Raw genomic sequence first — 27,402 nt, forward strand, 5'->3', positions numbered from 1 at the left:
ACTGCTCTCACTGCTTCTTTTAGTTGTTTCATTTCTTTAAATGTCAAAGGTACATGATTCCTGACAGCTTGTCTGGCAGCATTAACAGTTTCAGAAACGGGATAAGCCTGCACAGTATCCTGCCAGATAACTCCCCTCCGTTTCCCTTCCTCCTTATCACCCTGATTGTCCCTGTCCAACCAGTATGGATTATGAGGAGGTGGACGACAGCAAATCGGAGCCAAAGGCTCTTTGTGTTTACTTTCATTTTCTGCAGCCGCAGTTGTAATTCTTTGATCTCTTTCTCTAACTGTTCCTCCTCATCCAACAACTCATGTATAGACTCAAGGTCACTCTCATCATCCTGAACTGCAAGTTTCTTGCGGGGTTTCATAGCCTTCTCTTCCTCTTTTTCCCCTTTTAAAGATTCATTAGTTTCAGCTTCCTGGGCAGTGGCAAAAGCCTGCTCACGTTCTGCTAATTGTTCCTTCACTTTCACCTTGTCAGTTAATAGCGCATCCTTTACCAGCCTCCAAAGAGAAAAGGCTGCAATAGGAAACTCCTCTGGTCCCGTATCCTGCAATGCCTTCTGTAGATCACGTTTCACCTGTTCCCAACCAGGGATATTCAACCCTCCTCCTGTCAGAAACCACGGGCTAGCTTCAGCTACTGTGTCCACTAGACTTAATACCTGTTCCTTGTTTCTGCAACAGCTCTCTCAACTCAGCGGCCAACTGAGCCCTAGCTATGGAATTCCCCATGGTACGTACCCTATTTTACTCTGTTACATCCAATCCTCCCCCATCCTTTGTGAAGGTGAGCCTTGTACGCTTACCCCTTCTTTCCAAGTCTCGGTGAGACCTCCACCTGCCGCAACCCGCATGGCCTGGGACCCAGAACTGGCGAGGGACGTCGAGGTTAAGCAGCACTCAGGACACACCGTGGTTCGTCATTCAAAGAGAGCCCCTTTATTCACTATCCATCAGGCTTATATACCCTGCTACTTCCTACTCTCCAGTCAGGGTACGGTCCTCAGGTTCCCATCCACGTCCCAGCAGCTCAGCCAAACAGGAAGACCACAAGCGAATCAGCAGAGAGCTGATTCTTGAAACAATGTTCCAGCAATAGGTATATCGTAAACATTCTGTGACTTACTGACCACAGGAAAAGAGGAAGGAAAAAAGGGCACCTTAAGGCAACTTAGGGCGAGCAAACAGACTATGCATAAGGCCTGTTCAGCGTCTGCTGCCAACACATAGGGATACTGGGAACTTTTCTGATCCTTTTATAGTTTTCCAGTATAGAATATCACAGTTTTTTATATGACTCAGTTTATCCAAATAGCTAAATCTTAACAAAGTGATCAAAGACAAAGAAGCTAGATAAATATTACTGTGAATCTGAGTAGACCTTAGGAATTTATAAACTTTATTTATCAAATATACCTTATTTTTCAAACATATGTTGTTATTTATCTAGATTTTCTAGAAACCTTGTGTTGAAGTTATCAAAGACGTAAGCAGTTAGGTGTGAATCTCTAAGTCAGCTTTTGTTAATCTGAGTAGACCTTTATAACCTTACATTTTTATCATCATATACAGTATATTCTAAACCAGAATTGAATCACCTATATAGTATATTGTAGCAAATACAACCTTAAATTTTTATCATCATACAAAAGTCCATACCAATCCCAGATATTTGAGACTTATCGTTGCTCCCTTAGACTGAAAAGGAGATACAATGATAAACAGAGAGCTCATTAGGACTAAGAAGTTTTGTAATTGTTGCTCTATGTCACATGTCATCTTAACATGGTAGTTAAGGGGCTGGAGAGACGGCTCAGTGGTTAAAGGCACCAACTGCTCTTCCAGAGTACCCAGGTTCAATTCCCAGCACCCACATGGTAGTTCACAACTGTTTGCAACTCCTGTTCCAGGGGATTCTGACACCCTCACACAGACATACATGCGGGAAAAACACCAATGCACACAAAATTTAAAAAAAAAAAAAAGATGGTGGTTAAGTCACATGGCATGTACTCTTTCACCTTAGTAAAGATGGCTGTCTGTCATGTGGTTGCTTCCATCTTGATGAGGCCATTAGCCAAGATGGTTGTTATGTACACACACACACACACACACACACACACACACACACACACACACATATCCCCTCTGGGAGAGTCCAAAGTGAATATGACCCTGAGCTGGGCCATGGTGAAGAGAAGCAGGAGGAGAGACAGGGAGAGCAAGGAGAGTAGAGGAGAGGGGAAATGGACCAGGTAACCAAAATGGCTGGATTAACAGGAAAGGGCATGTAGGGGACCAGGAAGAGCAGAGAGAAAGCTTAGAGATAGGAAATTTTTAGCTCTGGATATAGACAGAGGACACTGCAGGAGAGATCAAAAGGATACACCAGGCAGCAACAAGGAGTGTGTGTGTGTGTGTGTGTGTGTGTGTGTGTGTGTGTGTGTGTGTGTGTTGGGAAGGCTATTCATGCTGCAGCTGGCCCCCTCCTGCTAAGTCTTGCTCCCTCTTTGCAACACGCTTACAGATCCATCAACCCTAACTTAAAGACAGGACATTTACACAGCGTGTGTTAGGAGGGGTGGGGGGCAGACAGACAGATGACGACACATAGACAGACACAACCCAGGCAAAAACAACTGGGGCTTGGAGCAGAGAAATAAGGTATGGGGAACCTCTTTTCATTCCCCAATCACTTGCAGTATTTGTAAAGGTCCCAAATAGTATTGGGATCAAGGGTGCTGTTAGGCACCCACATTTGGATGGATTATCTAAGGGATATTGAGACCAGATTTGATTGTAAAAGCGAACAAATTTAGGGCCCTTCAGGTCAGGTGCCAGGTAGAGAGGCTGGAGGTTTTCTAAGAGGCATCCCAAGGGGAAGCCAGAAGGTATGGATGATACCTTTCCCATGAGTAAGGAAGACAGGAAGGTCCTAAGCCTATAGTCAAGGGCATCTCAAGGACTCAGAGAGGACTAAACAAGGAAGATACAAGCTGTTCAGTGGCTCATCACCGCACCCACAAGGGTCAGGGCTAACAGCCTGAGGAGACTCCATGCCCAGTACCAGGGCTTTTGAATGATGCCAAAATGTGAAAAACCAAGTTCAAAAACATGGCCTCACCAAGGGAAAGGGTCAGGAGCAGGGTCAGTGAAGAGGGTCAATCATGGCCTTAAGGACTGTGGATGGGAGTACCTCACCTCCAAGAGTACCAGAGGGGTGCTGGGCACTCAAGGTCACTTCTTTGGATTCATGAAAATGTTTACACCTACCAAGAGGGATCACTTACTCGTTGCTGCTGATGGAGGGTAGGCTGAGCCATTGGTGGGCCAGAAGGTGAGTCTGTTGCAGGTGGAGCAGACAGGTAGGGTCCTTGTGTGGCTCAGACTCCAGAGGAGAGGTCAAACACTGGACAGCCTATCCGAGTCACAGAACTAATGACAGGGCCAAGGAATGCCACAAAAAACACACCTCGCAAGAGACCTCATGCAAAGGATTTACTAGGTAGGGAGGACACAAAAAGCAGCCTCTGCACAGGAATGGAAAAGAGAGAGACACCAGTCCATGATGGCACGGGCTTTTTAGGGGGCATAGAGTATATGCACAGGGAAAACACAAGACTGTGGAAACATGTTGGCATTAGTGAAGGTGGTTTGGGGTGGGAGGGGGGAGGGTGTAGGTGGGGAACCTGGTTCTGGAATGCGAGCAGTTCTTAGTTGACTAACAAGCACCAAGTGTTCTGAACTACTGAGCCATATCTCCAGCCCTATCTTATTGTTTTTTGGTTTTTTGGTTTTTTTTTTTCTCTTTGCCTGTGAGATCCTAGTGGCCTTCGGGTGAGATCAGAATAAGATAATGGGGTTCCTGCTGTGAGATATTTAGCCACTTGCTTTCTGCTTTTGTAAACTCACTTATCACTGTGGGACTGCCACGAAGTGTTTTGTTTGTTTGTTGGTTTGTTTGTTTGTTTTTATTACTACACAAGAGGAAAGAGAAACAACTGAGGGGAGTAAAACAATTCCCTTGCCCGGCTGTGGGTTCCATAGATAATTATAACGTACACCTTTGACATTGGCCTTTATTAACCCCTCCCTTAATCCCTTTGTGAGGCTCGATGTTCAGCTCTACGGCTGTCCTCCTTCTGGGTAAGGATAAATTCATTTAATATAAATTTGAATTGAATTTAAGTCTTTGGTTCTTCCCAGTGAATTGGAACACCCCATCACCATCAGTACCCTTATAAAAGATGGACTGTTACCATTTTCACCTTGGGTAGCCTCAGCTACATAGTGACTTCAAGTCTAGCCTGTACTACATGAGACCCTGTCACAAAAACAAAAACAAAAACAAAACAAAACTAAGACAAATAAAACCCATTTTAGAAACAGGGTTTCCTGTATCCTAGTGTTGTGCCCAGATTGCAGGGACCCCCAAAAGACCACCACGGAGCCCGAATCCCACATGTAGCCAAGCCAAGAGACTTTATTTTCAAGCTCTGAGCTCCATCTCTCTGTCTGTCTGACACACCGGTGAGAGCAAAGAGCCCTGAGCTCAGATGGGGCAGAGTTTTTATCATAGCAGAGGTTGGGGTGAGGGGATTTCTGGGGTTCAGGGCCCTGATTGGCTGACATTTGTCTAGGGGTATCTGTAAAACAGAAATAGGTGAGTGCTAGACTCAGGGACATCTGGTCATCTTATCTAACCTTATCTAATGGTTGGAATGTTTGGGATGTAGGTCCTCCCTGTGTGGGGTCAGCTTATGGCTTTTCCTGGGTCCAGGTGTTGCCTGCCAGTAAGCCTGTCACAGAAGCTGTGTCTGGGCCTCTAAGCCTGTCATGGCAGCTGAGTGGTCAAGCTGTTTTGGGCTCCCCACACTAGGCTGGCCCCAAACTTACTAAGTAGCTGAACTCCTTGAACCCCTAATCTTCCTGAAGCTCCCAATGGGGTTTCAAGTGTGTGCCACCATGCCTGGCTTACAAAATAGTTTTGTACAATAAGTTTCCACCTAGTTGTCTTGCAAAATCTTTTCACTGTGACAATTAAATTGTTGGATTTCCCACATAGATAATGCCAAAGGCATTTAATTTTATCAAACCCCTTTTCTGCTTCTTTTGAGGCCATTATATATACATTTTTTTCCTTCAATCTATTTTTTTTCTTGCACTGAAAGTGAGTTGGGAGGTGATTGTCTGGCTTTCTTAGGAAAACAAGAGAGCCTGGAGCCTCATGGGTGGCCCTGCTTGCAATGTGTAGATTAAGCAGTTAGATTAGCAATTAATAAGTGAAGTATCTAAGCCCACAGGCCTGATGACAAATTCACAGAAGGTTGTAGAACCCCTCATGGGTAAGTAATTCAGCCGAGGGAAGGTATCCCCCAGAGTCCAGACCCCTAGATGGGAAAAAGTAAGAGTGTAGGGACGACAGGTCCTGTGTGTAGACTCAGACTGGAGAATGTGTGTGGGAAACAATGCCCTCAGACTGAAGCCTAGGGTACCCCCAACCCTGGGCAGGCGCAGTTACACCCGGGCAGGCCACAAGGGCAAAGGAGTGTTTGTCCCTCAACACTAAATCTGATCTAAACGGGGATAAATGTGTGAACGCTTTAACTGCAAATTCAAAATGCTAATCTTCTAATTCAGAAGCACATTTTAAAATAAAATTACATATTTATTGCTCTCTGAGGGGCTGGATAAGATGTCTGTGCTGTTTGGTGTCCAGAAACAGATGACAGGAATTATTTTGATTAAGGTTTGTTTGGAGTCTAGTTTATTCCTGTGGTTGTGATCCCCTAGTGTTGGGGTTAGAACCCAGGGCCCTGTGCAAACTGGCTAAGCATTCTCTCTGCGATGCAGCTACAGCCCATAATGAATATTTTTGATTACTCATTGATGATTTAACATTGTCAAAGCTTCCCAAAAGCTAATGCTTTTCAACATTAGTATTAGACTTCAGTTGAGTGATTATTGAAATGTCATAAAAATAAACTGCTTAGCCTGGCATGGTGGGGCATGCCTTAAATTCCAGCAGAGGGGATCTGATCTCTGGGAGTTTGGGCTTAGTCTGGTTTTCATAGCGATTCCAAGCCAGCCATGGCTACATAGTGAGACTATGTCTCAAAATAAATAAATACTTTTTAAGAAAAGGAATTGCTTACCCAAAAATTAAACAAAGAAAAGGGAAACATTTCATTTATATGGAAGAATGTATCATGTTCAAGGTATGGTTGCTGTGAGACTTCTCCTAGGAAAGCTATTTCTGTTTACCCAAGATAGAGGGTAACAACAGCCCACTTAAATGACTCTCCCCAGCTTGGTGCCCCAGCAATTTTATTGGAAATACTCACAGGAGCAGGAGTGACTCAGCAGCTGCCTCACCAAACAGCCCACCTGAGCATGGGTAATGACTCATGAACTTGTGTCACTGGGGTTCCGTGCCCAATTTGCAGACAGCTATACCACTGAAGAGTCCTCTCTGTCCCAGCTTTTGACTCTTGTGGAATCTCGGGGAGGGGGCTGGTGAGTTTCGTGAACTTCCAGGGTTTTTTTTTTTTAATTTCTTTTATTTTTGAGACTCTGATACAATTACGTCATTCCTATCCCCCCCTTTTTTTTTTGTTTGTTTAGATTTATTTTATGTGTGTAAATGTTGTGCCCGCATGGATGTGTGAACATGCCTGTCATGCCCTCAGAGGCCAGAGAGGTGTTGGACTTTCTGAGATTGGAGATACTGGGTTCTTACAGAATGTTTCAAACTGTCTGTCAGTGCTGAGAACTGAACCTGGGTCCTCTGCAAGGGCAACACGTGCTCAGAAAAGAATGTTTCAGTCCAGAGGAAACAGGCTTAGATCTCACCTGAGATGCCCATCGGGAACTATACAGATGCAGACAGAGATCAGCAGAAGACAATGTTTAAAGTAACTGGTGTGACGACAGCCTCACTGCAGATCGCTGGGCAAGGGTTAAGGAAAAGGTGTGAAAGACAGAAAGGAAAAGAAAAACCTGTTAACCGCAAAGCCTTGAATTTATACTTCTGTTAGCTTTTTTATGTAAATACATTAAGAACTTTAAAAACTCTATACTAGGCTGGAGAGATAGTTAACTCTTGCAGAGAACCTGGGTTCAGTTCTGAGTACCCACATGGAGGCTCACAACACCCATCCACATAAAATAATAAATAAATATTAAAAATTAAAATAAGCCAGGCAGTGGTGGCACACACCTTTAATCCCAGCACTGGGAAGGCAGGGACAGGCTTGTTCGGCCCTTTGCCTTGGATCCCCAGTCTGATGGCCTGTGTTCCCCATCGGACGAGAGCATCTAACAGTATATAGCCTGGGGGAGATCATCACCAATTGACCTGGCTTCCATGATGACAGTGCCATCTACCCTGTGGGCTACTGCAGTACCCGAGTGTATGCCTGCATGAAGTGCCCAGACCAGAAGTGTCCATATACCTGTCAGACCAAGGATGGTGATATGCAGCCTCAGTTTGAAATTGTTCCTGAAGATGACTCCCAGAATACCATCGTGGGCTCCTCTGCAGAGGCCTGTTGTGAAGAACTGCTCAGGGCCATCAGTACTACATCGGGGACACTGGTGGCTAATCCACTTTCATGTGGTGCTGACTTCTTTGGGTTTTCTCATCCAACCATCCACAGCCTGATTCAGAGTTGTCCAGAAGCTCAAAACCGTGTCAGTTATCAGTGGGTGAAACTCGATGCACACAAACCCAGGAAGCGGCAGCTCTCCCGGGAACTGCCGGAGAAGGATACAGCTGTGATACAGCTGTGAGCCTTTCAGACACAGATCTTTGATGATGACCGTGAGGATTTCATTCTGCCAGGATCCTGCACCTGCCTGAGCTTCAGCATGAAGCCCTTGTTACATCTTCATCAGCCAGCGCTCCTGACACATGAACCCTTGGGAGACACTGACCTTGCAGCCCCTGAAGTGTGGGCCTTCACAGTGTGTCCCAATGCAGTCTTCAGACTGAACAGGAAGGAAGTACAGCCTGCCTCCTTTCATCATCATGAGTTTTTCACTTGAACTAAAACTTCCTCTACATGGAAGACAGCAGGGCTTGAGAAGCAGAGAAGGGATTAACACAGTTCATCGTGGATGTTCCTGTGCTGACAGTGTAAACTTCAGTTGCTTTAATTTTTAATAATAAATATCTCTTGACAGTTTAAAAAAAAAGAGTACCTACTGCTCTTATAGAGTCCAGTTCCTAGCACACTTGCAGGGGGACAGGAGGAGGGGGTGTCTCACAACCGCATGTAAACTCCAATTCCAAGGGATCTGATACCCTCTTCTGGCCTCTGAAAGCAATTGCATTCATGTGGGTTCCCACAGCATACACACACACACACACACACACACACACACTACATATAAAACTAAAAATAAATCTTTCAATAATACCACATCACTTTTTAACCCTTTGGAACAAGTAAGAAAATTGCCTCATAGCTGATTAGTTTATTTTTTAAGTCCATTAACTTGTTTTTCCCTTTAAAAAGAATTAGAGAACACAAGCGTTGTTGCGATCTTGCTGATTGCATCCTGTGGTGTATACATTAGTTGCTGTATCCACAGACTCATCAGACTTGGTCTGTCTCTCTGTCTCACCACCTCTTAGTTCCGGTATGCATGTACAGTGGTGTACGCCCGAGTCCCGTTTATATTTGTGTGCACTTGGCTTCTTTGGGAGACTCATCCTGTCTGGTAATCTTTGTCATCTTTTTGGTTTGGTTTTTGTTGTTGTTGTTGTTGTTTTGTGAAACAGGGCTTTTCTGTTTAACAGTCCTGGAATTCACTTTGTAGAACTGGCTGGCCTCGAACTCACAGAGATCCGCCTGCCTCTGCCTGGGAGTGCTGGGATTAAAGGCGAGGGTGGGGGTGGGGAGCGGCACCACCCCACAGCCTGGTTTAGTCTTTGTAGTCTTAATAAGCAGTTCCCTTCACTCCTTGGCTCCAAGTCTGAAGCCGGGGCTCTAGCCTATCCACTTTCTTGGCCCGCGGTCCTGCCCTGCACAACACCTCCAAACCCTTAAGTTCCTTAGTGAAGAAGGGTAACACATTTTGAAACCACACCCCAAACCCACCCCGCACGCAGGAAGTGTGATGATCGCTTCTGTGACACATATGAGTAAGCAACTCTTTTCTTGATGGTGAGACAAGCCTGTGGCAACAGCCTAAGGCTAGGTGGTGAGACCCTACTTCAACAAACAACAGCAAAAGTAAACAAAGCAAACATATCGGGGGAGGGGAGAGAGAGAAGAGCAATCAGAAATTTTATTTTTTCCGGAGGTTTTAGTTCCAGAAGGCAGCCAATCATGGCTCAACGGATGATATGCTGTTAAAAATTAAACGAAACTTGGGCCTGTTGCCATTTAATCAAGCCGGTGATCTTCTGGACTCGTGGAGAGGTAGCCACCCCGAAGTACTCCACCCACGGAGGCGCTAAAGCGGCAGCCTTATCCAGCCGCAGACTTTTCCTTCCCTTTTCACCTTTTCCCAGGCTCCGCGAGCAGGCGAAGTTCTGAGCCTCGGCATCCAGGCCCCGCCCATCACCCAGCGGCGGTTCGCAGGCTGCCCGGGCGGGCAGGGGCGTGGTCACGGTGGGGGCGTGGTCTGAGGCCCCGCCCCCGCCCGCGTCCCCGCGGCTGACCGACAGGAGCCGGGAAAGCAGCTGCCGCCGCCGCCGCCGCCGCCGCCACTTCACCGGAGCCCGGACGCGAGCGAGAGAGGCAGAGCGGGTCCGCACGCCGTCGCCATGGGGAGCCGCGTGTCCCGAGAGGAGTTCGAGTGGGTCTATACGGACCAGCCCCACGCCGACCGGCGCCGGGAGATCCTGGGTGAGGACCGGCGCCCCGTTATGTGCGCGCGGCCGTGTGCGGGCCCTGCGGGGCCTCCCAGGCCCCTTCCAGCCGCTCCACTGTTCGGCCGCCCGCGCCGGAGAAGCGGCGGCAGCGCGACGCGCGCGGGGCGGGCTCCCGGCGGGCCCAGGGCCCGAGGGATGGGGGCCTTCGCGGCCCCGCGCGCCGCTGGCCCTTCGGTGGTCAGGTGCCGGCGGCCCCCGCCGGCCTGTGCGTTGAGGGTCCCCCGGTAGGGCGACCTAGGCTCGCCCCCTCCTGCCCCACGGCCGAGTGCCCCCCCTCATGGGGGGGGTAAGTGGGCTGGAGCCGGACGGCCCGCTAGGCTCAGGGCGTGGCCCTGGGGCATCCCCCGGCCCCGGGATCCTTGATCACGTGATCCAGTCAGCCGCCGGCCTAGCTGGGGGACCAGCTCCCGGTAGCCCGAGGCTTCCCAGACTGGATGGCTCCGGTGCGCGCTTATCCTAGTCATCTGGGAGACTATCTGGATAGGGACGGCGCGAGGCTTAGCCTCCCCGACTTTAGGACAGGCTAGGCCTAATTTAGCTGGAGAATATCCAGGGTTTCTGAGTGAGATAGAGAAGTCTCCCCAGTGCTCTTAAGGGTCATGATAAGTTGTTGTGTTGAGAGCTTTATTATCCATTTTAATTGCATATATTATCCAATTTAATTCTCCCTTTCCAGTACTTCGTCTGGCCGGCATTTTAAAAAAAAAAATGAGGCAATGTTATGAAGAGGATTCCAATCCCGGTTAGATTGCAGCTGAAGAATATGCTTTTTTTTTTTTTCTTCCTGGTGATAGAGATTGAAAGGTTTTTTTTGTTTTGTTTTAACTTTTGATGTTTCTTTAAAAATTGAGACATTCAGTGAAAGGCCATTGAAGATGAGGAATTGTCTCATACCCACCATTTTTACATTCTTTCTTAAAAATCGTTGCCCGTTGGGTAGGTGAGGCCCTGATTCCTGCAGTCGTAGCTAAGTTTAGAAATTTCATGTTTCACGAGTAAGAGTGAATAGATGCTGTTCAATGTGGATTTTTTTTTTTTCTAGTCCTGGAATTCAGACTCAGGGATTCCTGGTGCTAGTGGGTTCTTGACCACCGGGCTGCACCTCTAGCTTCTGATGGAGAACTTGAATTGAGTGACTAGGTTGGAAAGGTGGAAACTTCACGGTCATTTATCACCGGCTTGGCTGTCAGTTGCTTTGGGCTCTTCGGTTTTGCTAGTCATTACTCATTGCTATGATAAATACCTGAATGGCACAAGGGAGTAAGGACTTGTTTTGGCTGATGGATTCCTTCCTGGTCACGGCTGCCTTTGCTTTTGGGTGGAGGGAGTTTGAAGGAAAAAAGCTGATTCCTCTCATGCCAGCCAGGGAGCAGGCGGGAGCAGGACCTCTGTGGCATGCCTCCAGTGACCGGCTCCTCTCCCTATATGCCATCATTTTGTGAATCCTTTGAGAGATCCATCTGTTGATGGGGTCAGAGCCTTCAGGATCCGCTCAGTGATCAGATCCATCCACTAGGGACCAAGCCTTTAATACCCCTTTGTATGGTGATACCACATTTTACTTAGTAGGTATCTGATAGACATTTGAGCCGCTTCCTCCTTTCAGCTGTTCTTAAATAATGTACAGGGTATGGATTTCATTTTGGGATCATTTGGCATTCCTTCGCTTAGCATTTTGGTTAGATGTCACACAATCTAAACCATTTTACATTTTTAAGAATTTATTTTAATTTATTAGTGTTTTACCTGTATGGATGTCTGTGTGAGGATGTTGGATCCTGGAGTTAACAGATGGTTGTGAGCTGCCATGTGGGTGCTGGGAATTGAACCCAGGTCCTCTAGTAGAGCAATCAATACTCTTAACCACTGAGCCATCTCTCCAGCCCACCATTTTACACTTACATCAGCAGTGTATGAAGATTCTGGTTTCTCCACAACCTAGTTACTGCCTGTCTTTTCACGAGTAGGCATGTGGGTGTGCACCCATCTGTGCATGTGAGTGCACATGCCATAGTGTGCATGGTGGAGGTCAGAAGACAGCTTTCAGGAGTGGGCTTTCTCCTTCCACCTTGCTTTGAGGTAGGGTCTCTTGTTTCTGCCTCTGTGCTGGGCGTTCCAAGCTAGCTGGCCCAAAAGCTTCCTAGCTCTGGAGCAGTCTTCTGTCTCAGCATGGCCCCTTGCCACACTACTGCTAGGATTACAGAAGTGCACCACCACACTGTGCTTTCTGTGTGGGTTCAAGGGAGTGCTATCAGGATTACCCACTAAACTCCTCCTCCTGAGCCCACCCCTCACTTCCGCTGGAGTCTTAATCTGGGATCTCAGGCATGCCAGTCCAGTGCTCTGCCACTGAGCTGCAACTGTCTGTAAATTACAGCGGTTTTACTGGACTCTCTATTTTCCTAATGATGTCAGGTATCTTCCATGTGGTTTTCTGGGGAGGGCCTGTTTATATATCTTTTTTTATTAGAATTTTTTTGCCTTTTTAAAAAATTGTTATTAGTTGAGTTTTAAGTGTTCCTTACATATTCTAGATATGATTCTCTTATGAAATAGGTGATTTGCAAATGTGTCTGCCTGTCTCTTAGGTTGTCACCTACTTGTAGATGTAACCAACCGTCTTAGTAAATAAGAAACACAGAACCAATGCAAAGAAGAAAGCCAAGAGGTCAGAGCTAAGAGCTAAAACTTTACCCTTCCTCCTGCGGTGGTCCTACCTCTCCGAAAGAGAGCTACTTCCTGTGTTAAAGTCTTTATATAGACTTTCTGTTCTGCCTTCTCATTGGTTGTAAACCCAACCACATGACCACAGCCTGTCTGTATAGACCTCCAGGTCTTCTATGATTGGTATTGAGATTAAAGGCATGTATGTCCAATACTGGCTGTATCCCTGAACACACAGAGATGTACCTAGTTCTGCCTACCAAGTGCTGGGATTACAAGTGTACACCACTGCCGCTCTGCTTTCCTATGGCTTGCTAATAGCTCTGACCCTCGGGCAACTTTATTTATTAACATACAAATAACATTTTAGTACAAAATAAAATATCACCATATTTCCCCTTTTCTATTTTAATAAAAAGAAAAAAGGAAAAAGCTTATAACTAACATAAGAAAAACTATATACAAAAGTACAATAACTATATACAATATATACAAGTAATAAATACCTAAACAATGTCTAGTCCATTTGTATTTGACAAATTCAAAGAAAATAATTCAATTTATCTATCCTATTTTGGTAAATCCAAAATGTATCTTATAGCCGGGCGGTGGTGGCGCACGCCTTTAATCCCAGCACTTGGGAGGCAGAGCCAGGCGGATCTCTGTGAGATCGAGGCCAGCCTGGTCTCCAAAGCGAGTTCCAGGAAAGGCGCAAAGCTACACAGAGAAACCCTGTCTCGAAAAAAAAAAAACAAACAAACAAACAAAAAAATGTATCTAATTCACTTTCTATCCTAATTAATCTTCAACTATAACTCACTAATCTTCAACTCCCTCAGAGACCCAAGAAGGAAATAATATTAGCTAACAAAAATAGAAACAGGAAGTACATGCAAGCAACTTCCAAAAAATTGTGAGTTGACAGAAACAGCCAGCTGCTTGGACAGTCACCTGAGGTTTCTCCGCAGTGCTGGGGCATCATCTTCAGCCTATAGGCTTAGCGTATCTGACAGACTCATTTGTGAAGTAGAATGTACACAAGGTCAACAGTTCAACCTCACATTGGGTGAGAGCAGTCCATGTACCAGAAACACCTGAATTCTACTAGTGTCAAATTCAGGATTTTAAATTCTGGAAATTGTTGATGTTTTTTTAATTCAGCTGTCCATTCTTCTTGGCTGTGTATATATAGCTTCATCTCAGCATCCCGTTCTTCTCCACATCCCTCTATCAAATGCCAGTCTACTATTGAGAGGCATGAACTTAGTTACTCTTCAAGAATAACTGTTTCAGCTGCTGTTCATTGCACATCAGAAGCCATTGGCCCACTGCCTGTTCAGCTGCCTTCGAAGAAAAGGGCACTGTACCTTTTCCGAATTGCAAAGGCCACTTCAGGGATGGTGCCACATTGTCCTGGCCTCAGAAGATGCCTTTTGATAAAGCCATAACCACACTTGTTTTGGCAAGAATCAGTAGTCCTTTGTTTCGTGTCCTGTCCGTCCTGTTTGTCAGCAGTTGATTCGAGGATACTTTGTTGTCCAGTGGCTAACTTTTGCCACAATGAAAGTTAACTCCAATTGCAGTTTTTTCAATGCCCATATTTTCTCTGAAGTAGATTGGTACTGCCAGGAGCCGACATGTCTCATAGTCATAGCAAAAAAGAAAAAAATTTCTAAGTTTAAATGCCATATTCTGTAGATCTCTGAAGGGTTTGAAGATGACCTATCTATCTAAAATATATCTGCTCAATCTTGAAAACATACCTAATATGACTACCAGTTCTATTATAATGTCTTAACTACTAACTTTCATTTCTTTATATCCTAGTTGGTAATAACAACATTCAAGGATCAGAAAATTGCATTACATTGTTAAATGAATGGTATAAGTACAATTAGAAATATACATATAGCATTTTCTAACAATATCAATTTCAATATATATAATTTGTATACAATATAAAACAATCCAATCCAATGTAAAGTATTTACATTTTTCTTTTTTCTTTTTTTTTAAACAATTACCTTAAATCTAATCTCCTTTGCTTAGCCCTTTTCCTAACCCTTGACAGCAACTTGTAACCAACTTCCCTAATCAATGAAATTATCCCAGACCCAAAAACCCATTAAAAGACCCCCCCCCAAAAAAAAAACCACACACACCCCACACCACCTCTTTGGGAATGTGGGCGTCATATTCTTAAAATTGCTTCCTGTTGGGTATGGGCGAAGTTATCTATCCTGAAAAGAAAAATTTTAGGTTAATTGTCAAATTCTAGGAAAGGTAACTATATCCTTCGTTATCTAGTCTGTGTATAATGCCAAAGTTCAGGGTTTATCTCAAATCCTTATTCAAGTAGTCTTTGAGACTGGATCATCTCAGCTAGCCATCTCAAAATTGCTCTGAGCACTTTGTAGTTCAAGGCTGATCTGTAGATGATGTTTGTCAGCTTAGTGATGTTATTATTGTCCACGTGGAATTGTTGTTGTTGTGGGGCCCCATCTTCTTCCTGGAGACTTCAGTTGATGTTAGGCCTGGCCATGAATTCCTGCAGAAAACTAATAAGAGACTCAAACACAAAGACATATATATATGCAGCTAATTGAATCCTGTTTTCTTTCTAGAATTAGTTAGTACTCTATATGACCATTCATATCTTAACAAAGTTTAAAATGTATATGTATATATACATTATATATATATATACACACACATATAAATCTTGTAAATTTTGATATAAAATTCATACTTTAAGAAAAGTTTAAAGAATCAGAATAGAATCAAAGAGTTGAGATTAGTAATAGAATAGTCCCTTAATTAATTTGGCTTTTCTCCTGTCCCATAGCAGAAGATGGCTCTTTTCTTCTGGCATGATACAGGGAGTTTGCATTTTCCTTTTAACAACATGCTTGAGTTTAAAGAAGGAGAGAGCCATTCTCCAACTCCAAAGTCAGCTTTAAATTTTAATTGAACTGGGACTATTAGAAGACCAATAGTGTTAAATCTTTAGAGAAAAGCAGAAACAAACATTTAGGAAGACATAAAATTTTTTAGATAATATACCCATACGCCATTTCACTCTGTTTCCTGGGATAGATGATTTGTCCCTTTTCTTCAGTTGTCTCATTTGTCCAGTGTTCTTCAGATTCCTTAACCTTCATTCTCCTAAAAGACGAAAACAAAAACCTTTCCCCCAGATTTTTTGGGGATGTTCCTTTTTGGCAAGTTATTATCTGATTAAATGAAAAGGCATGTGTTACTGGTATAAGTTAGTTTAAATTGGATGTTCATGCTAGTTGATGAACTATCACCTCCTCTAATTAAGAGGTCTCTCTTGTTCAAATCGAACCTTTATCAATTTTGATGGTACCCACAGCTTATCTTCTCCTGTAGAAACAAAAGCAAAACCTCGTCCCCAATGTAACACATATCCTGGTTTCCATTCTGAGGTCAGCACATCCTTAAAGTATATAGGCTGATTTAATTCTGTAGTTTTTTCTATTATCTAATGTCTCTCTGCAGCTGTTGTTCCTTTCTCATTGGCACTGAGAAAATTTAAAGTTATTAGAGCATTATGTAGTCTATTTCTGGGGGTTTTTTGTTACCCCTCTCTGTTTATTTAGCATATCCTTTAGAGTTCTGTTTGATCTTTCTATAACTGCTTGACCTGTAGGATTATGTGGTATACCTGTAATGTGCTTTATATTGTAATAAGAAAAAAACTGTTTCATTTTAATAGAGACATATGATGGAGCATTGTCAGTTTTGATTTGTGCAGGTATACCCATGATGGCCATAACTTCTAGCAAATGAGTGATTACAGAATCAGCTTTTTCAGAACTCAAAGCAGTTGCCCATTGAAATCCTGAATAAGTATCGATGGTGTGGTGTACATATTTCAGTTTTCCAAATTCTGCAAAGTGAAACATGTCCATCTGCCAGATTTCATTCCTCTGAGTACCCTTTGGGTTACATCCTGCTGGTAATGACGTTTGATTGTAGAAGGAACAAGTAGGACATTTCTTTACTATTTTTTTGGCTTGTTGCCAGGTTATGGAAAAATCCTTTTTTAAATCTTTACCATTGACATGATTTTTTTTTTATGAAATTCTGAGGCCTCCAGCACATTTTCTATCAATAATTTATTAATCTCATCATTGCCTTGTGCTAGAGGGCCTGGCAGACCAGTATGGGATCGAATGTGAGTTATATATAAAGGATGACTCCTTTTCCTGATTGTATCTTGTAATTGAATGAATAGTGAAGTTAATTCTGAAGCATCAGGCATAAATTCTGCAGTCTCAATATGTAATACTACTCTTTCAGCATACTGAGAGTCAGTTACTACGTTGAGAGGTTCTGAAAAATCCATTAATACCAACAGAATAGCATACAATTCTGATTTTTGAACTGAATTATAAGGACTTTGAATCACTTTACTTAAATTTTTGGATTTCTAACCTGCCTTTCCTTGTTTGTTGGCATCTGTATAAAATGTACGAACTCCAGATAGGGGTTTTTCCCATACAATTCGAGGCAAGATCCAATCAGCTCTCTTTATAAGATCAATTTTATCGCTTTTGGTATATTTGCTGTTAATTTCTCCCAAAAAAATTACTGCAAGCTTTTTGCCAAGGTTCACTTTCTATCCATAATTTTTCAATGTCCTCCTTAGTTAAAGGTACAACAATTTCTGCTGGGTCTATTCCTGCTAACTGACGAAGTCTCAATTTTCCTTTCCAAATCAAGTCAGAGATTTTTTTCCACATAAGTTTTTAATTTTTTATTTGGTTTATTTGGTAAAAATATCCATTCCAATATAATATCTTCCCTCTGCATTAATATTCCTGTCGGAGAATGCCTAGAAGGTAAAATAACCAAAACGCAATCCAGCTTTGGATCAATACGATCTACGTGCCCTTCATGTACTTACTTTTCTACCAAGGCCAATTCTTTCTCAGCTTCAGGTGATAATTCTCTTGGACTATTTAAGTCCTTGTCACCTTCTAAGGTTTTAAACAAATTATTCAGTTCATCATTTTTTACCCCAACAATAGTTCTTAGATGAGAAATGTCTCCAAATAATCTTTGAAAGTCATTAAGAGTCTGTAGTCGATCTCTCCTAATTTGCACCTTTTGAGGTCTAATTTTTTGTAGCTCTATTTTATATCCTAAATAATTAATAGAATCTCCTCTTTGTATCTTTTCAGGAGCAATTTGTAATCCCCAGCAAGGCAAAATTTTCTTTACTTCTTCAAACATTCTTTCTAAAGTATCTGCATTTGAGTCAGCTAGTAAAATATCATCCATATAATGATAAATTATAGATTTAGGAAATTTTTTACATACCACTTCCAATGGCTGTTGTACAAAATATTGGCACAGAGTTGGGCTATTCAACATTCCCTGTGGGAGGATTCTCCATTGAAATCTTTTAACCAGTTGAGAATTATTATAAGTAGGCACTGTGAAAGCAAATCTTTCTCTGTCTTTTTCTTGTAAGGGTATTGCAAAGAAACAGTCTTTTAAATCAATAACTATGAGAGGCCATCCTTTTGGTAACAGAGTAGGCAAAGGAATTCCAGATTGTAGAGAGCCCATTGGCTGAATTACTTTGTTAATTGCTCTAAGGTCTGTTACTATTCTCCATTTACCAGATTTCTTTTTAATAACAAATACAGGAGAATTCCAAGGGCTGGTTGATTCTTCAATATGCTGAGCATTTAACTGTTCTTCTACCATCTCTTCTAAAGCCTGGAGTTTCTCTGTTGTTAAAGTCCATTGCTAAACCCATACAGGCTTGTCTGTTGACCATTTTAAAGGTAGAGCTGTTGGTGTTTTTGGAAGATTATCAGTTGTTGTGCCCTGTTCTTGTATGACATGGATGGCTGGTGACCACTCATTAAAATAATATCTTCTAATATTTCTCTCAGAAACATGTACTAGTTTATGATTTGTTTCTGAGATCGGAGGGATGTTAATCTGAGTATTCCATTGTTGCAACAAGTCTCAACCCCACAGGTTCATAGCTATGCTAGCCACATATGGTTTTAATTTTCCTCTCTGTCCTTCTGGACCTATACATTCGAGCCATCTTGCACTCTGTTTCACTCAAGATAATGTCCCAATTCCTAACAGTTGAACGTTTACCTCCTGAAGAGGCCAACCAAGTTGGATGCCAAAATTCTGGTGCAATTATGGTAATGTCTGCACCTGTCCACCAGACCAGACAACAAAACACCATTTATTTTTATTGTTAATTTTGGTCTTTGTTCATTAATAGAAGTTTGCCAAAAAATTTTCTTTATGTTTTTTTCCTGAATTTCCTATTCTCTCAGTTTCATCATCCCGACCAGCATGATTTATTCCAATAGGCATTTGGTTATTTAGTTGCTTTGAGTAGGGGTTTCCTCTACAACTGCAGGAAAGCTTTGAAAAGGATTTACTGTGGGGGCCTGCCTGAGCCCCCTCTGGGAGTTTCCCAAACCCCGAGGCAAAGGATTACTCTGTCTGTCCCTTGTTGATCTACATTCGTTGGTCCAGTGTTTTCCCTTACCACACCTTCTACATACTCCAGAAGGAAGGGGCATTCTGTTGCCATTGTTCCTTGAAGAAGCATTATTTCTAGGAATGACCTGTTTACAGTCCCTTTTCAAATGTCCTTGCTTTCCACATCCAAAACATCTAACATTTCTCAAACCTTTTGAAATTGCTTCTCCTACCCACATATCATCATGGTCATGAGCCTCAACATTAACCGTGTCTCTAATCCAATCTTCCAAGAGTGCAGATCTTGCCTTTAACGGCCTGATTATTCTTTTGCATGCTGCATTTGCGTTCTCAAAGGCCAAAGATTCGATTATTATCTGACTAGCCTCTGAATTCGGGACCATTCTCTGTACTGCTGAAGTCAATCTTTGTAAGAAATCTGTGAAAGATTCTTTTGGGCCCTGTATAACCTTTGTAAATGACTCATTTTTTTTTCCTGGTTCCTCAACTCTGTCCCATGCATTCAAGGCTGCCGTTCGACATAGAATTAGGGTTTGGACATCATACAAACATTGTGTTTGTACTAAAGCATATTGGCCTTCTCCAATAAGCTGATCCTGGCAGACTTGTATTCCTTTATCCCTCCATTGTTTTTCTATATTTTTAGTCTCCTCCTTGAACCATATTTTCCACTGGAGATTTTGTCCAAGTTCAAGAACAGCCTGTGCCAGCTCCCACCAGTCCTGTGGTGGAATCCTATTACAAGTTGACCAGGTGTTTAACATTTGCTTTACATATGGGGAATGCATGCCATAAGATGCTATTGCCTCCTTAAATCTTCATAAGTCTAACATTTCAATTGGAATCCAAGTATTTTGTCCATTCTCTTCACCAGGTAGCTGCTGTACGGCTACCAGATAAATTAAGGGTGATTGTGTGAAAACAGGCTTTCTTTCTGTAACCTTATGATCCAATTTTGAAACAACTTCACTGTTAATTTCTTCTGTCTGAATTTGAATTTCTCTGTAATTCATTTTTACAGGTTTAACAGGTTTTTCTAAGACTGTTATCCTGGCACTAAAATTGACTATCTTTTTAAATAGTGAAATGAGGATAAGAAAAGTAATAAACTGAATAATTCGATCAGTATTAATCTTCTCATATAGTTGTTCCATTGTCAGAGTGCCTAAAATTTCAAACAAAGCCCAATTTTCTTCCAGTGTACACATAAAGCCCATTTTTTAATGTAGAAAAAAATTCTCTTTTAAATAGATATCTTAATTGACTTACCAAGTCTGCGTAGAACAGTAAAAATCCAAGGGAATTTCAAAACAGCCACACCTGGTGTCTGAGAGAGAGAGAGAGAGAGAGAGAGAGAGAGAGAGAGAGAGAGAGAGAGAGAAAGCATAGCTACAATTTCTGACTAAAAGCTTAAATCCAGCCACGTTTTTCCCGCTTGAGCCGAGTCAAGCCTTGGCTTTACAGGTAGGGGCCCTGTTCAGCAGGGCAGGCCTGAGTTGTTTGTAGCACCAGCTTTAAGCAAGTAGCTCCAGCTGCGGGTCAGTCAGACCTAGGCCCAAGCTAGGGAGCCGGGTCACCCAGGCCGAAAACCAGACCTGCCGCCAAGTGGTTTTTGATGATTCTTGCCCCACATTGGGCGCCAAATGTAGATGTAACCAACCGTCTTATTAAATAAGAAACACAGAACCAATGCAAAGAAGAAAGCCAAGAGGTCAGAGCTAAGAGCTAAAACCTTACCCTTCCTCCTGCGGTGGTCCTACCTCTCCGAAAGAGAGCTACTTCCTGTGTTAAAGTCTTTATATAGACTTTCTGTTCTGCCTTCTCATTGGTTGTAAACCCAACCACATGACCACCTCATCACTGCCTGTCTGTATAGACCTCCAGGTCTTCTATGGTTGGTATTGAGATTAAAGGCATGTATGTCCAATGCTGGCTGTATCCCTGAACACACAGAGATCTACCTAGCTCTTCCTACCAAATGCTGGGATTATAAGCGTACGCCACTGCCGCCCGGCTTTCCTATGGCTTGCTAATAGCTCTAACCCCCGGGCAACTTTATTTATTAACATACAAATAACATTTTAGTACAAAATAAAATATCACCATACCTACTCTTTTTGATGGTATTGTTATAGAAAAGAGGATTTTAGCTGGGCGGTGGTGGCGCACGCCTTTAATCCCAGCACTTGGGAGGCAGAGCCAGGCGGATCTCTGTGAGTTCCAGACCTGCCTGGGCTACCAAGTGAGTTCCAGGAAAGGCGCAAAGCTACACAGAGAAACCCTGTCTCGAAAAACCAAAAAAAAAAAAAAAAAAAAAAAAAAAAAAAAAAAAAGAGAGAGAGAGGATTTTAATGCAGGTTCAATGTATCCTCTTTTTTCTGAGTTCTATAATTTTGTTAGTTAGACCTCTCATGTTGGTGAGTACTTGTTGCAGCAGGGCCCTTCCCTGCTGATTTCCTGCTGGTTCCCAGAGGCCATTATATATGGGCTTGGGGAGTTCGTTTGCTTTGGATCTTACTGTGTAGTCCAGACTGGCCTGGAATTTACTAACCACCTCAGCCTCTTGAATGCTGAGGTTATAGGTGTGTGCCACTGTGCTGACATGTGATCCTAATTAGTCTTATCAATTAAAACCAGGAGTCAGATATCAGGGTAATAACCTGAAAGATCAGAGAAGCAGAGCAGCAGCCCCTAGAGACTTCTGACCTCTACCAATCTTCAAACCAAATGAGCCTGAGATCCTGTTTCCAACTGCCTTATATTCCTGTCTCCACCTCCCAATTGTGCTGGGATTAAAGTTGTGAGACTCCCAAATGCTGGGATTAAGGGTGTGAGCCACCACCGCCTGGCTTCTATGGTTAACTAGTGGCTAGCTTTGCCCTCTGATCTCCAGGCAAGCTTTATTTGTCAGAACACAAACAAAATATCACACAACACTGTGCCCAGTTGGTTTTAAAATTTGGTGAAAATTCAGAATAGAATTACTTGAAGGAAGTTGATTGGTCTGAGAGAACCATGAAAATGAGTTTTATGGTTGGGAGGTCCTATAAGAACAACTGTTCTATTCTTGTGTCAGCTGTGCTCATTTAATGCTTTATAAAAGATAACTATGCCAGAGCCTGGATTAGAGAGATGCTCAGTGGTTAAGAGCACTGTTGCTCTTGCAGAGGACCCGGGTTCAGTTCCTAGTACTACATGATTGCTCATACTGTCTGTTCTCTAGTTCAAGAGGAATTCCATACCTTCTTCTGACCTCTACAGGCACTGAACCTACATGGCCCACAGACATACATGCAGGCAAAACACTCACACAGATAAAATAAAAAATAAATAAATATTAAAAGAAAATATGTGCGTATTTGTCTAAACATGGATGTAATTATTTTAATACAAGAGAATGTGGATGTCCAGATTGTTTAATTTTTCTTGCATAAATTGTTGTGTCATGGTATTTTGTGATTTTATTACCAGACTATATTCATTCCCTTTAGGAAATGAGTATTTTGTAAAGTCTGTAAGGGAGAGTATCATGATTTAGAAAAGGGAAGAATTGGATTGCATTAATTAGAGTTGCTGAACTGCTGTGTGTTCTTTGTTCCTGATTTTCTGTATTTTCTTTTCTTGCAGCAAAGTATCCAGAGATAAAATCCTTGATGAAACCTGACCGCAACCTGATCTGGATCATAACTCTGATGCTTCTCGTCCAGCTGGCTTCATTGTACTTAGTGAAAGACCTGGACTGGAAATGGGTCATATTTTGGTCCTATGTCTTTGGTAGCTGTCTTAACCATTCAATGACTCTGGGGATCCATGAGATTTCCCACAATTTTGCCTTCGGCCACCACAAGGCACTGTGGAACCGATGGTTTGGAATATTTGCTAACCTCCCTTTGGGAGTTCCATACTCAATTTCCTTTAAGAGATATCACATGGATCACCATCGATACCTCGGAGCTGATGGCATTGATGTGGACATTCCTACTGATTTTGAGGGCTGGTTCTTCTGCACCACTTTCAGGAAGCTGGTCTGGGTTATCCTTCAGCCTCTCTTTTATGCTTTTAGACCCCTATTCATCAATCCCAAACCAATTACTTATCTGGAAATCATCAATACTGTGACCCAGATCACTTTTGACGTTATAGTTTACTATGTTTTTGGAATTAAATCTTTAGTCTACATGTTGGCAGCCTCCCTGCTCGGCCTGGGTTTGCACCCAATTTCTGGGCATTTTATAGCCGAACATTACATGTTCTTAAAGGGACATGAAACATACTCATATTATGGGCCTCTGAATTTACTGACCTTCAATGTGGGCTACCATAATGAACACCATGACTTCCCGAACGTTCCTGGGAAAAACCTGCCCCTGGTAAGTGAAGGACTTGATGTTTTGTTTCTGATGGTGTTGTAATCAAATTAGTCGTGGCTTGCTTATTGTAAAAGGAATCTAATATGTTTTGTCAGATTAAAAAAAGGAGAACATGTATCCTTTGTCTGCCAGCCTAACTACTGAGGATTCAGATCCTCTGTTTTGGGTCCTTAGACTTAGTGGTCATGCTTAAGAATTAAGCTTCGAGTTCATATTTATTTAGAAAGTCTTTAGGAGTACTGACCTGTATAACGGTAACCATGACCTGTTGTCTGTGCTGTCAGTGACCAAGTGTGAGAAAGACTGAGAAGTCAGTTCATCAGATTTCAAAGCATATCTGTCTGAACAGAGAGAGGGCTGAAGTGTGCTGGAGAGGTCAGCAGAGAGGTTGGTACTCTAGGGAAGAAAGGTATATAATTTTTTGATAGAATATAAAATAATAACTGTGAGATCCTTTTATTTGGCCAAACTAAAAGCAGCCTAAACTATCTCTGAGGATGATAATTAATGTTTCCAGTTGATAAGATTTGTATCTCTGATGTGTATTATGTTTTATAATAACAGCATGCTCTGATAGATGAGTTTATTTCCAAGCTCAATAAACATGACCAATCTGATAGAGTCCCCCCCCCAAAAAAAAAAAGAAAAAGAATTCAGAAGTGTTGGGGCATGTGCAAAATCTCTTAGCTGATTAACTACCTCAGAATTAGAAAACACTTCCTCTGTGCAGGAAGCATCAGTTCATGGAACATTCATCACTGTCAAGCTGTTACAGTTGGCTAAGATGTGTTGCTCACGTGACACACAGGTGAGGTGGCCTGCATCACTGATCTGTAGAGGGGACAGCATCACTGTCCATACTGTTACCCTTCCCTGGCAGGGACTCTCTGCACAGTAGATCTTTAGTGTATTATGTGTGGAGTAAACAAAAGAAGATATAGCAACCTTCATTCTTTCCATCTTTTCCAAAACCAGCCACTCTGTCAACCTCAGTTGTTTTCTTACCAGCCTCTCCATCTGCAAAGTGAGTAGCCTAACACTTGGGAGACAGAGGCAAGAGGATCTCTGTAAGTTCGAAGCCAGCTTGGTCTATAGAGCAAGTTCTAGGATATCTAGTACTGTTACACAGAGAAACCCTGTCTCAACAAAAAGCAAACAAAAAAAAAGTGAGTAAGTTCTGTTAGGAAAAAAAAAAAAGGAAAAATTTTGCATAATTCTAAAAAAAAAAATGTTAGTACATATGAAAAATAGTTTTTCTTTACTTTAAAAAAAAAGCTATGATATATATAAGGGAACCCTAATGGATACTTCATGATGTCATACTCACCCACTCAAATTTTTAAACACTGTTGAAAAATTGCATACAACATAACAGCCAATTGCAGCATGTGATTATTTCTTTGGATCTGGTTAAGAAAAGACTAAATAATAGTCCTGTTTGTAGTACAGCATCCTTTGGAAATAAGTGTCGCAGTATCTAGAACTGAAATACAAGGTTAAATTGGCACAGCCAAGGAAGAAAGCAAAGTGTGCTTCTGTTACCTCCACAGCACACATGGAAAGTAAGTGTGTCAGAGGGCTGATACCTCCACAGCACACAAGGAAAGTAAGTGTGTCAGAGGGCTGATACCTCCACAGCACACAAGGAAAGTAAGTGTGTCAGAGGGCTGATACCTCCACAGCACACATGGAAAGTAAGTGTGTCAGAGGGCTAACTGGGAACAGGTGAAGGGCACATGAAGGTTCCTTTATTGTCCTCTCAGCTCTTCAGCTGTGGAGAAAGCAGCACCCAGTCTCTGGAGACAGCTTTGAACTGTGGTGCAGGCGGCCTTAGTCCCGTCCCCGGTGCCGTCTGCTGGTGTACGAGCAGACACAGTGTGGCAGCCCATGTTTCCCTCTTCTGTGACTAGGGAACTGAGTTTATTTTTTTAGGGAACTCTTATTTTTTTTAAAAGGATCATAATTTAAGGAAAGAATCAGTCAACCATTAAGCAAGACATTTTTCCCAAAATAAACTATGTATGCGTATTTTTCTGGAACCGTCCCAAAATTAAAAACTTAATTTAGTTCAAGCAGTACTTACTTAAAGCCCATGGCACATTAGTGACTACTCACTTCCTGCTCTTCCTTGGCATCTCCTTACTCTTTTGTTAAATTAATACACTGTAAACAGCCCTACTACTGCCTTTCTGTTCTTCCTAAGATGTCTGTCTATAAGAAATACTTTATTCAATAACTACCTGACATTTATTACACAGTCCCCATGTATGTTTAGTATTTTAACTTTTAAAAGGTTTTTATGTATTTTTAAATGAGTTTTGCTGCTCACATCTTTTTTTTTATTTTATTTTAATTCTTATTTAATGGGTGTGTATGTTTGCAAGTATGTATGTGTACCATGAACATGCCTGTTGCGCTCAAAGGCTAAGAGAGTGCTGGAGCCTCTGGAACTGGAATTACAGGCAGCTGTGAGCCACCATATGGGTGCTGGGAACTCCGCACAGGTCCTCTGGAAGAGCAGCCAGTGGCCCAGCCACTGAGCCATCTCTCTAGCTCCAACACCAAACTTCTTTTGTTTTGTTTTTCAAGGCAGAGTTTCTCTGTATAACAGGCCTGGCTGTCCTGGATCTCACTCTGTAGACCAGGCTGACCTCGAACTCACAGAGATCTGCCTGCCTCTGCCTCCCAAGTGTTGGGATTAAAGGAGTGCACCACCACACCTGACCAAAGCATTTTTTAAGCATTCATTTTTTTCAGTTTGTTTACAATTTTGTAAGAATCACAGCCATCCTATGTCAGTGTGTGAATTGGCCACTGCTGACAAATTCCCTAGGTTTAATTCTTAGTATTAAGGATTTGAGTGTTTTTACCTTTATGTCTCTATAATGTCTGCAATTCATTGACTTCTTGTGTTAGTGATGAGTCTCAGGACTCAAGTGCTTGCCCAGGCTCTGAACTGCCTTTATCATTTTATGATTTGGAATGCTAGCATCTTTCTGTTCTAGCTGTTAAACTAAACTGATTGCTACTGGCTTTGCCCTAAGTTCAGTGTGGATTATGATGGAGCTGTTTATGTGCATGTGATCTGTAGACCGTCTTGTTTCATGAAGAGCTGCAGGCTGTATGAAGGACCATAAGTAAAGGCATTACCCTTTGACTCCTTTGGTGTTTTGTCCCCCAGCCTCTGTCTGTCAGACCCTCACCTGTCATCTTGAGGCCTCAGTAGCACTCACTGTTCACCTTGCTGTGTTTTTTCACTTCCAGGTGAGGAAAATAGCCGCTGAGTATTATGATAATCTTCCCCAGTACAACTCCTGGATCAAAGTGCTGTATGATTTTGTGATGGATGACACAATAAGCCCCTATTCACGGATGAAGAGGCCTCCAAAAGGGAACGAGATTCTGGAGTAAATATCACAGCCAGCTCTTTGTCATAGCTGATAAAGTGGAATTTTTATCTTACTAAGCTTAAGATCAGTGATGCTCAGAAGCTGCACTGGTATAATTTCCAACTAGGATCCATGGCATCAAAGGTTACTCAGCCTTCAGACAGCCGACTCTCGCTCGCTCGCCTGTGCTCAAACATTGTATTACTGTTACTAGGGGTGTCTCCACCTGTCTGTCAAACTGTAAACATATCATACAACTCTTACTATGTTATTTTTCACTATAAAGTTTTACTTTATTAAAACACCTAATAAACTGAACTGTTAATCACAGTATATTAATATTCATTGCATTTTTGTATTTCACTAACTATATGCTATAGTTACCAGGGTATTGGGGGAACTAAAATTTCATTCAGAAATTTTAAGAGCTGACTTGAGCTCATATAGTATTGTGTAACTTTCCTCTGAATTCAAACATTTCTTTCTGGAGGGAAAAGGGAGGCTTATAAGACTGAGGAAGCTGATAACATTCTCCATGACAGAGTCCCTCCTCAAGGTTCCAGAGGAAGTAAGGCTTT

General features: G+C 42.5%; 1 protein-coding gene and 1 pseudogene across 1 annotated transcript; both read left to right on the plus strand.

Annotated features, from left to right (window-relative positions):
- The first annotated feature begins 860 nt into the window (after nt 1-860).
- LOC131925680 (transforming growth factor beta regulator 1-like) lies at nt 861-8,001 on the plus strand (annotated as a pseudogene).
- A 1,665-nt stretch (nt 8,002-9,666) lies between these two features.
- Nucleotides 9,667-27,154, plus strand: Degs1 (delta 4-desaturase, sphingolipid 1). The gene is made up of 3 exons (XM_059280565.1): nt 9,667-9,865; nt 22,693-23,435; nt 26,700-27,154. The coding sequence occupies exons 1-3, from the start codon at nt 9,784-9,786 to the stop codon at nt 26,844-26,846; spliced, it is 972 nt and encodes a 323-aa protein (XP_059136548.1). The 5' UTR covers nt 9,667-9,783; the 3' UTR covers nt 26,847-27,154.
- The last annotated feature ends 248 nt before the right edge of the window (nt 27,155-27,402 follow it).

The sequence above is a fragment of the Peromyscus eremicus genome, chromosome 15 (assembly GCF_949786415.1).
Source record: "Peromyscus eremicus chromosome 15, PerEre_H2_v1, whole genome shotgun sequence".
Taxonomy (NCBI): Eukaryota; Metazoa; Chordata; class Mammalia; order Rodentia; family Cricetidae; genus Peromyscus; species Peromyscus eremicus.

Excerpts from the sequence above, each read along its gene's own strand:
- Degs1 (XM_059280565.1), top strand. The coding sequence starts at position 9,784 with ATGGGGAGCCGCGTGTCCCGAGAGGAGTTCGAGTGGGTCTATACGGAC. Across the intron at positions 9,866-22,692 it reads CCGGCGCCGGGAGATCCTGG|CAAAGTATCCAGAGATAAAA; the intron begins GTGAGGACCGGC and ends CTTTTCTTGCAG. Across the intron at positions 23,436-26,699 it reads CTGGGAAAAACCTGCCCCTG|GTGAGGAAAATAGCCGCTGA; the intron begins GTAAGTGAAGGA and ends TTTCACTTCCAG.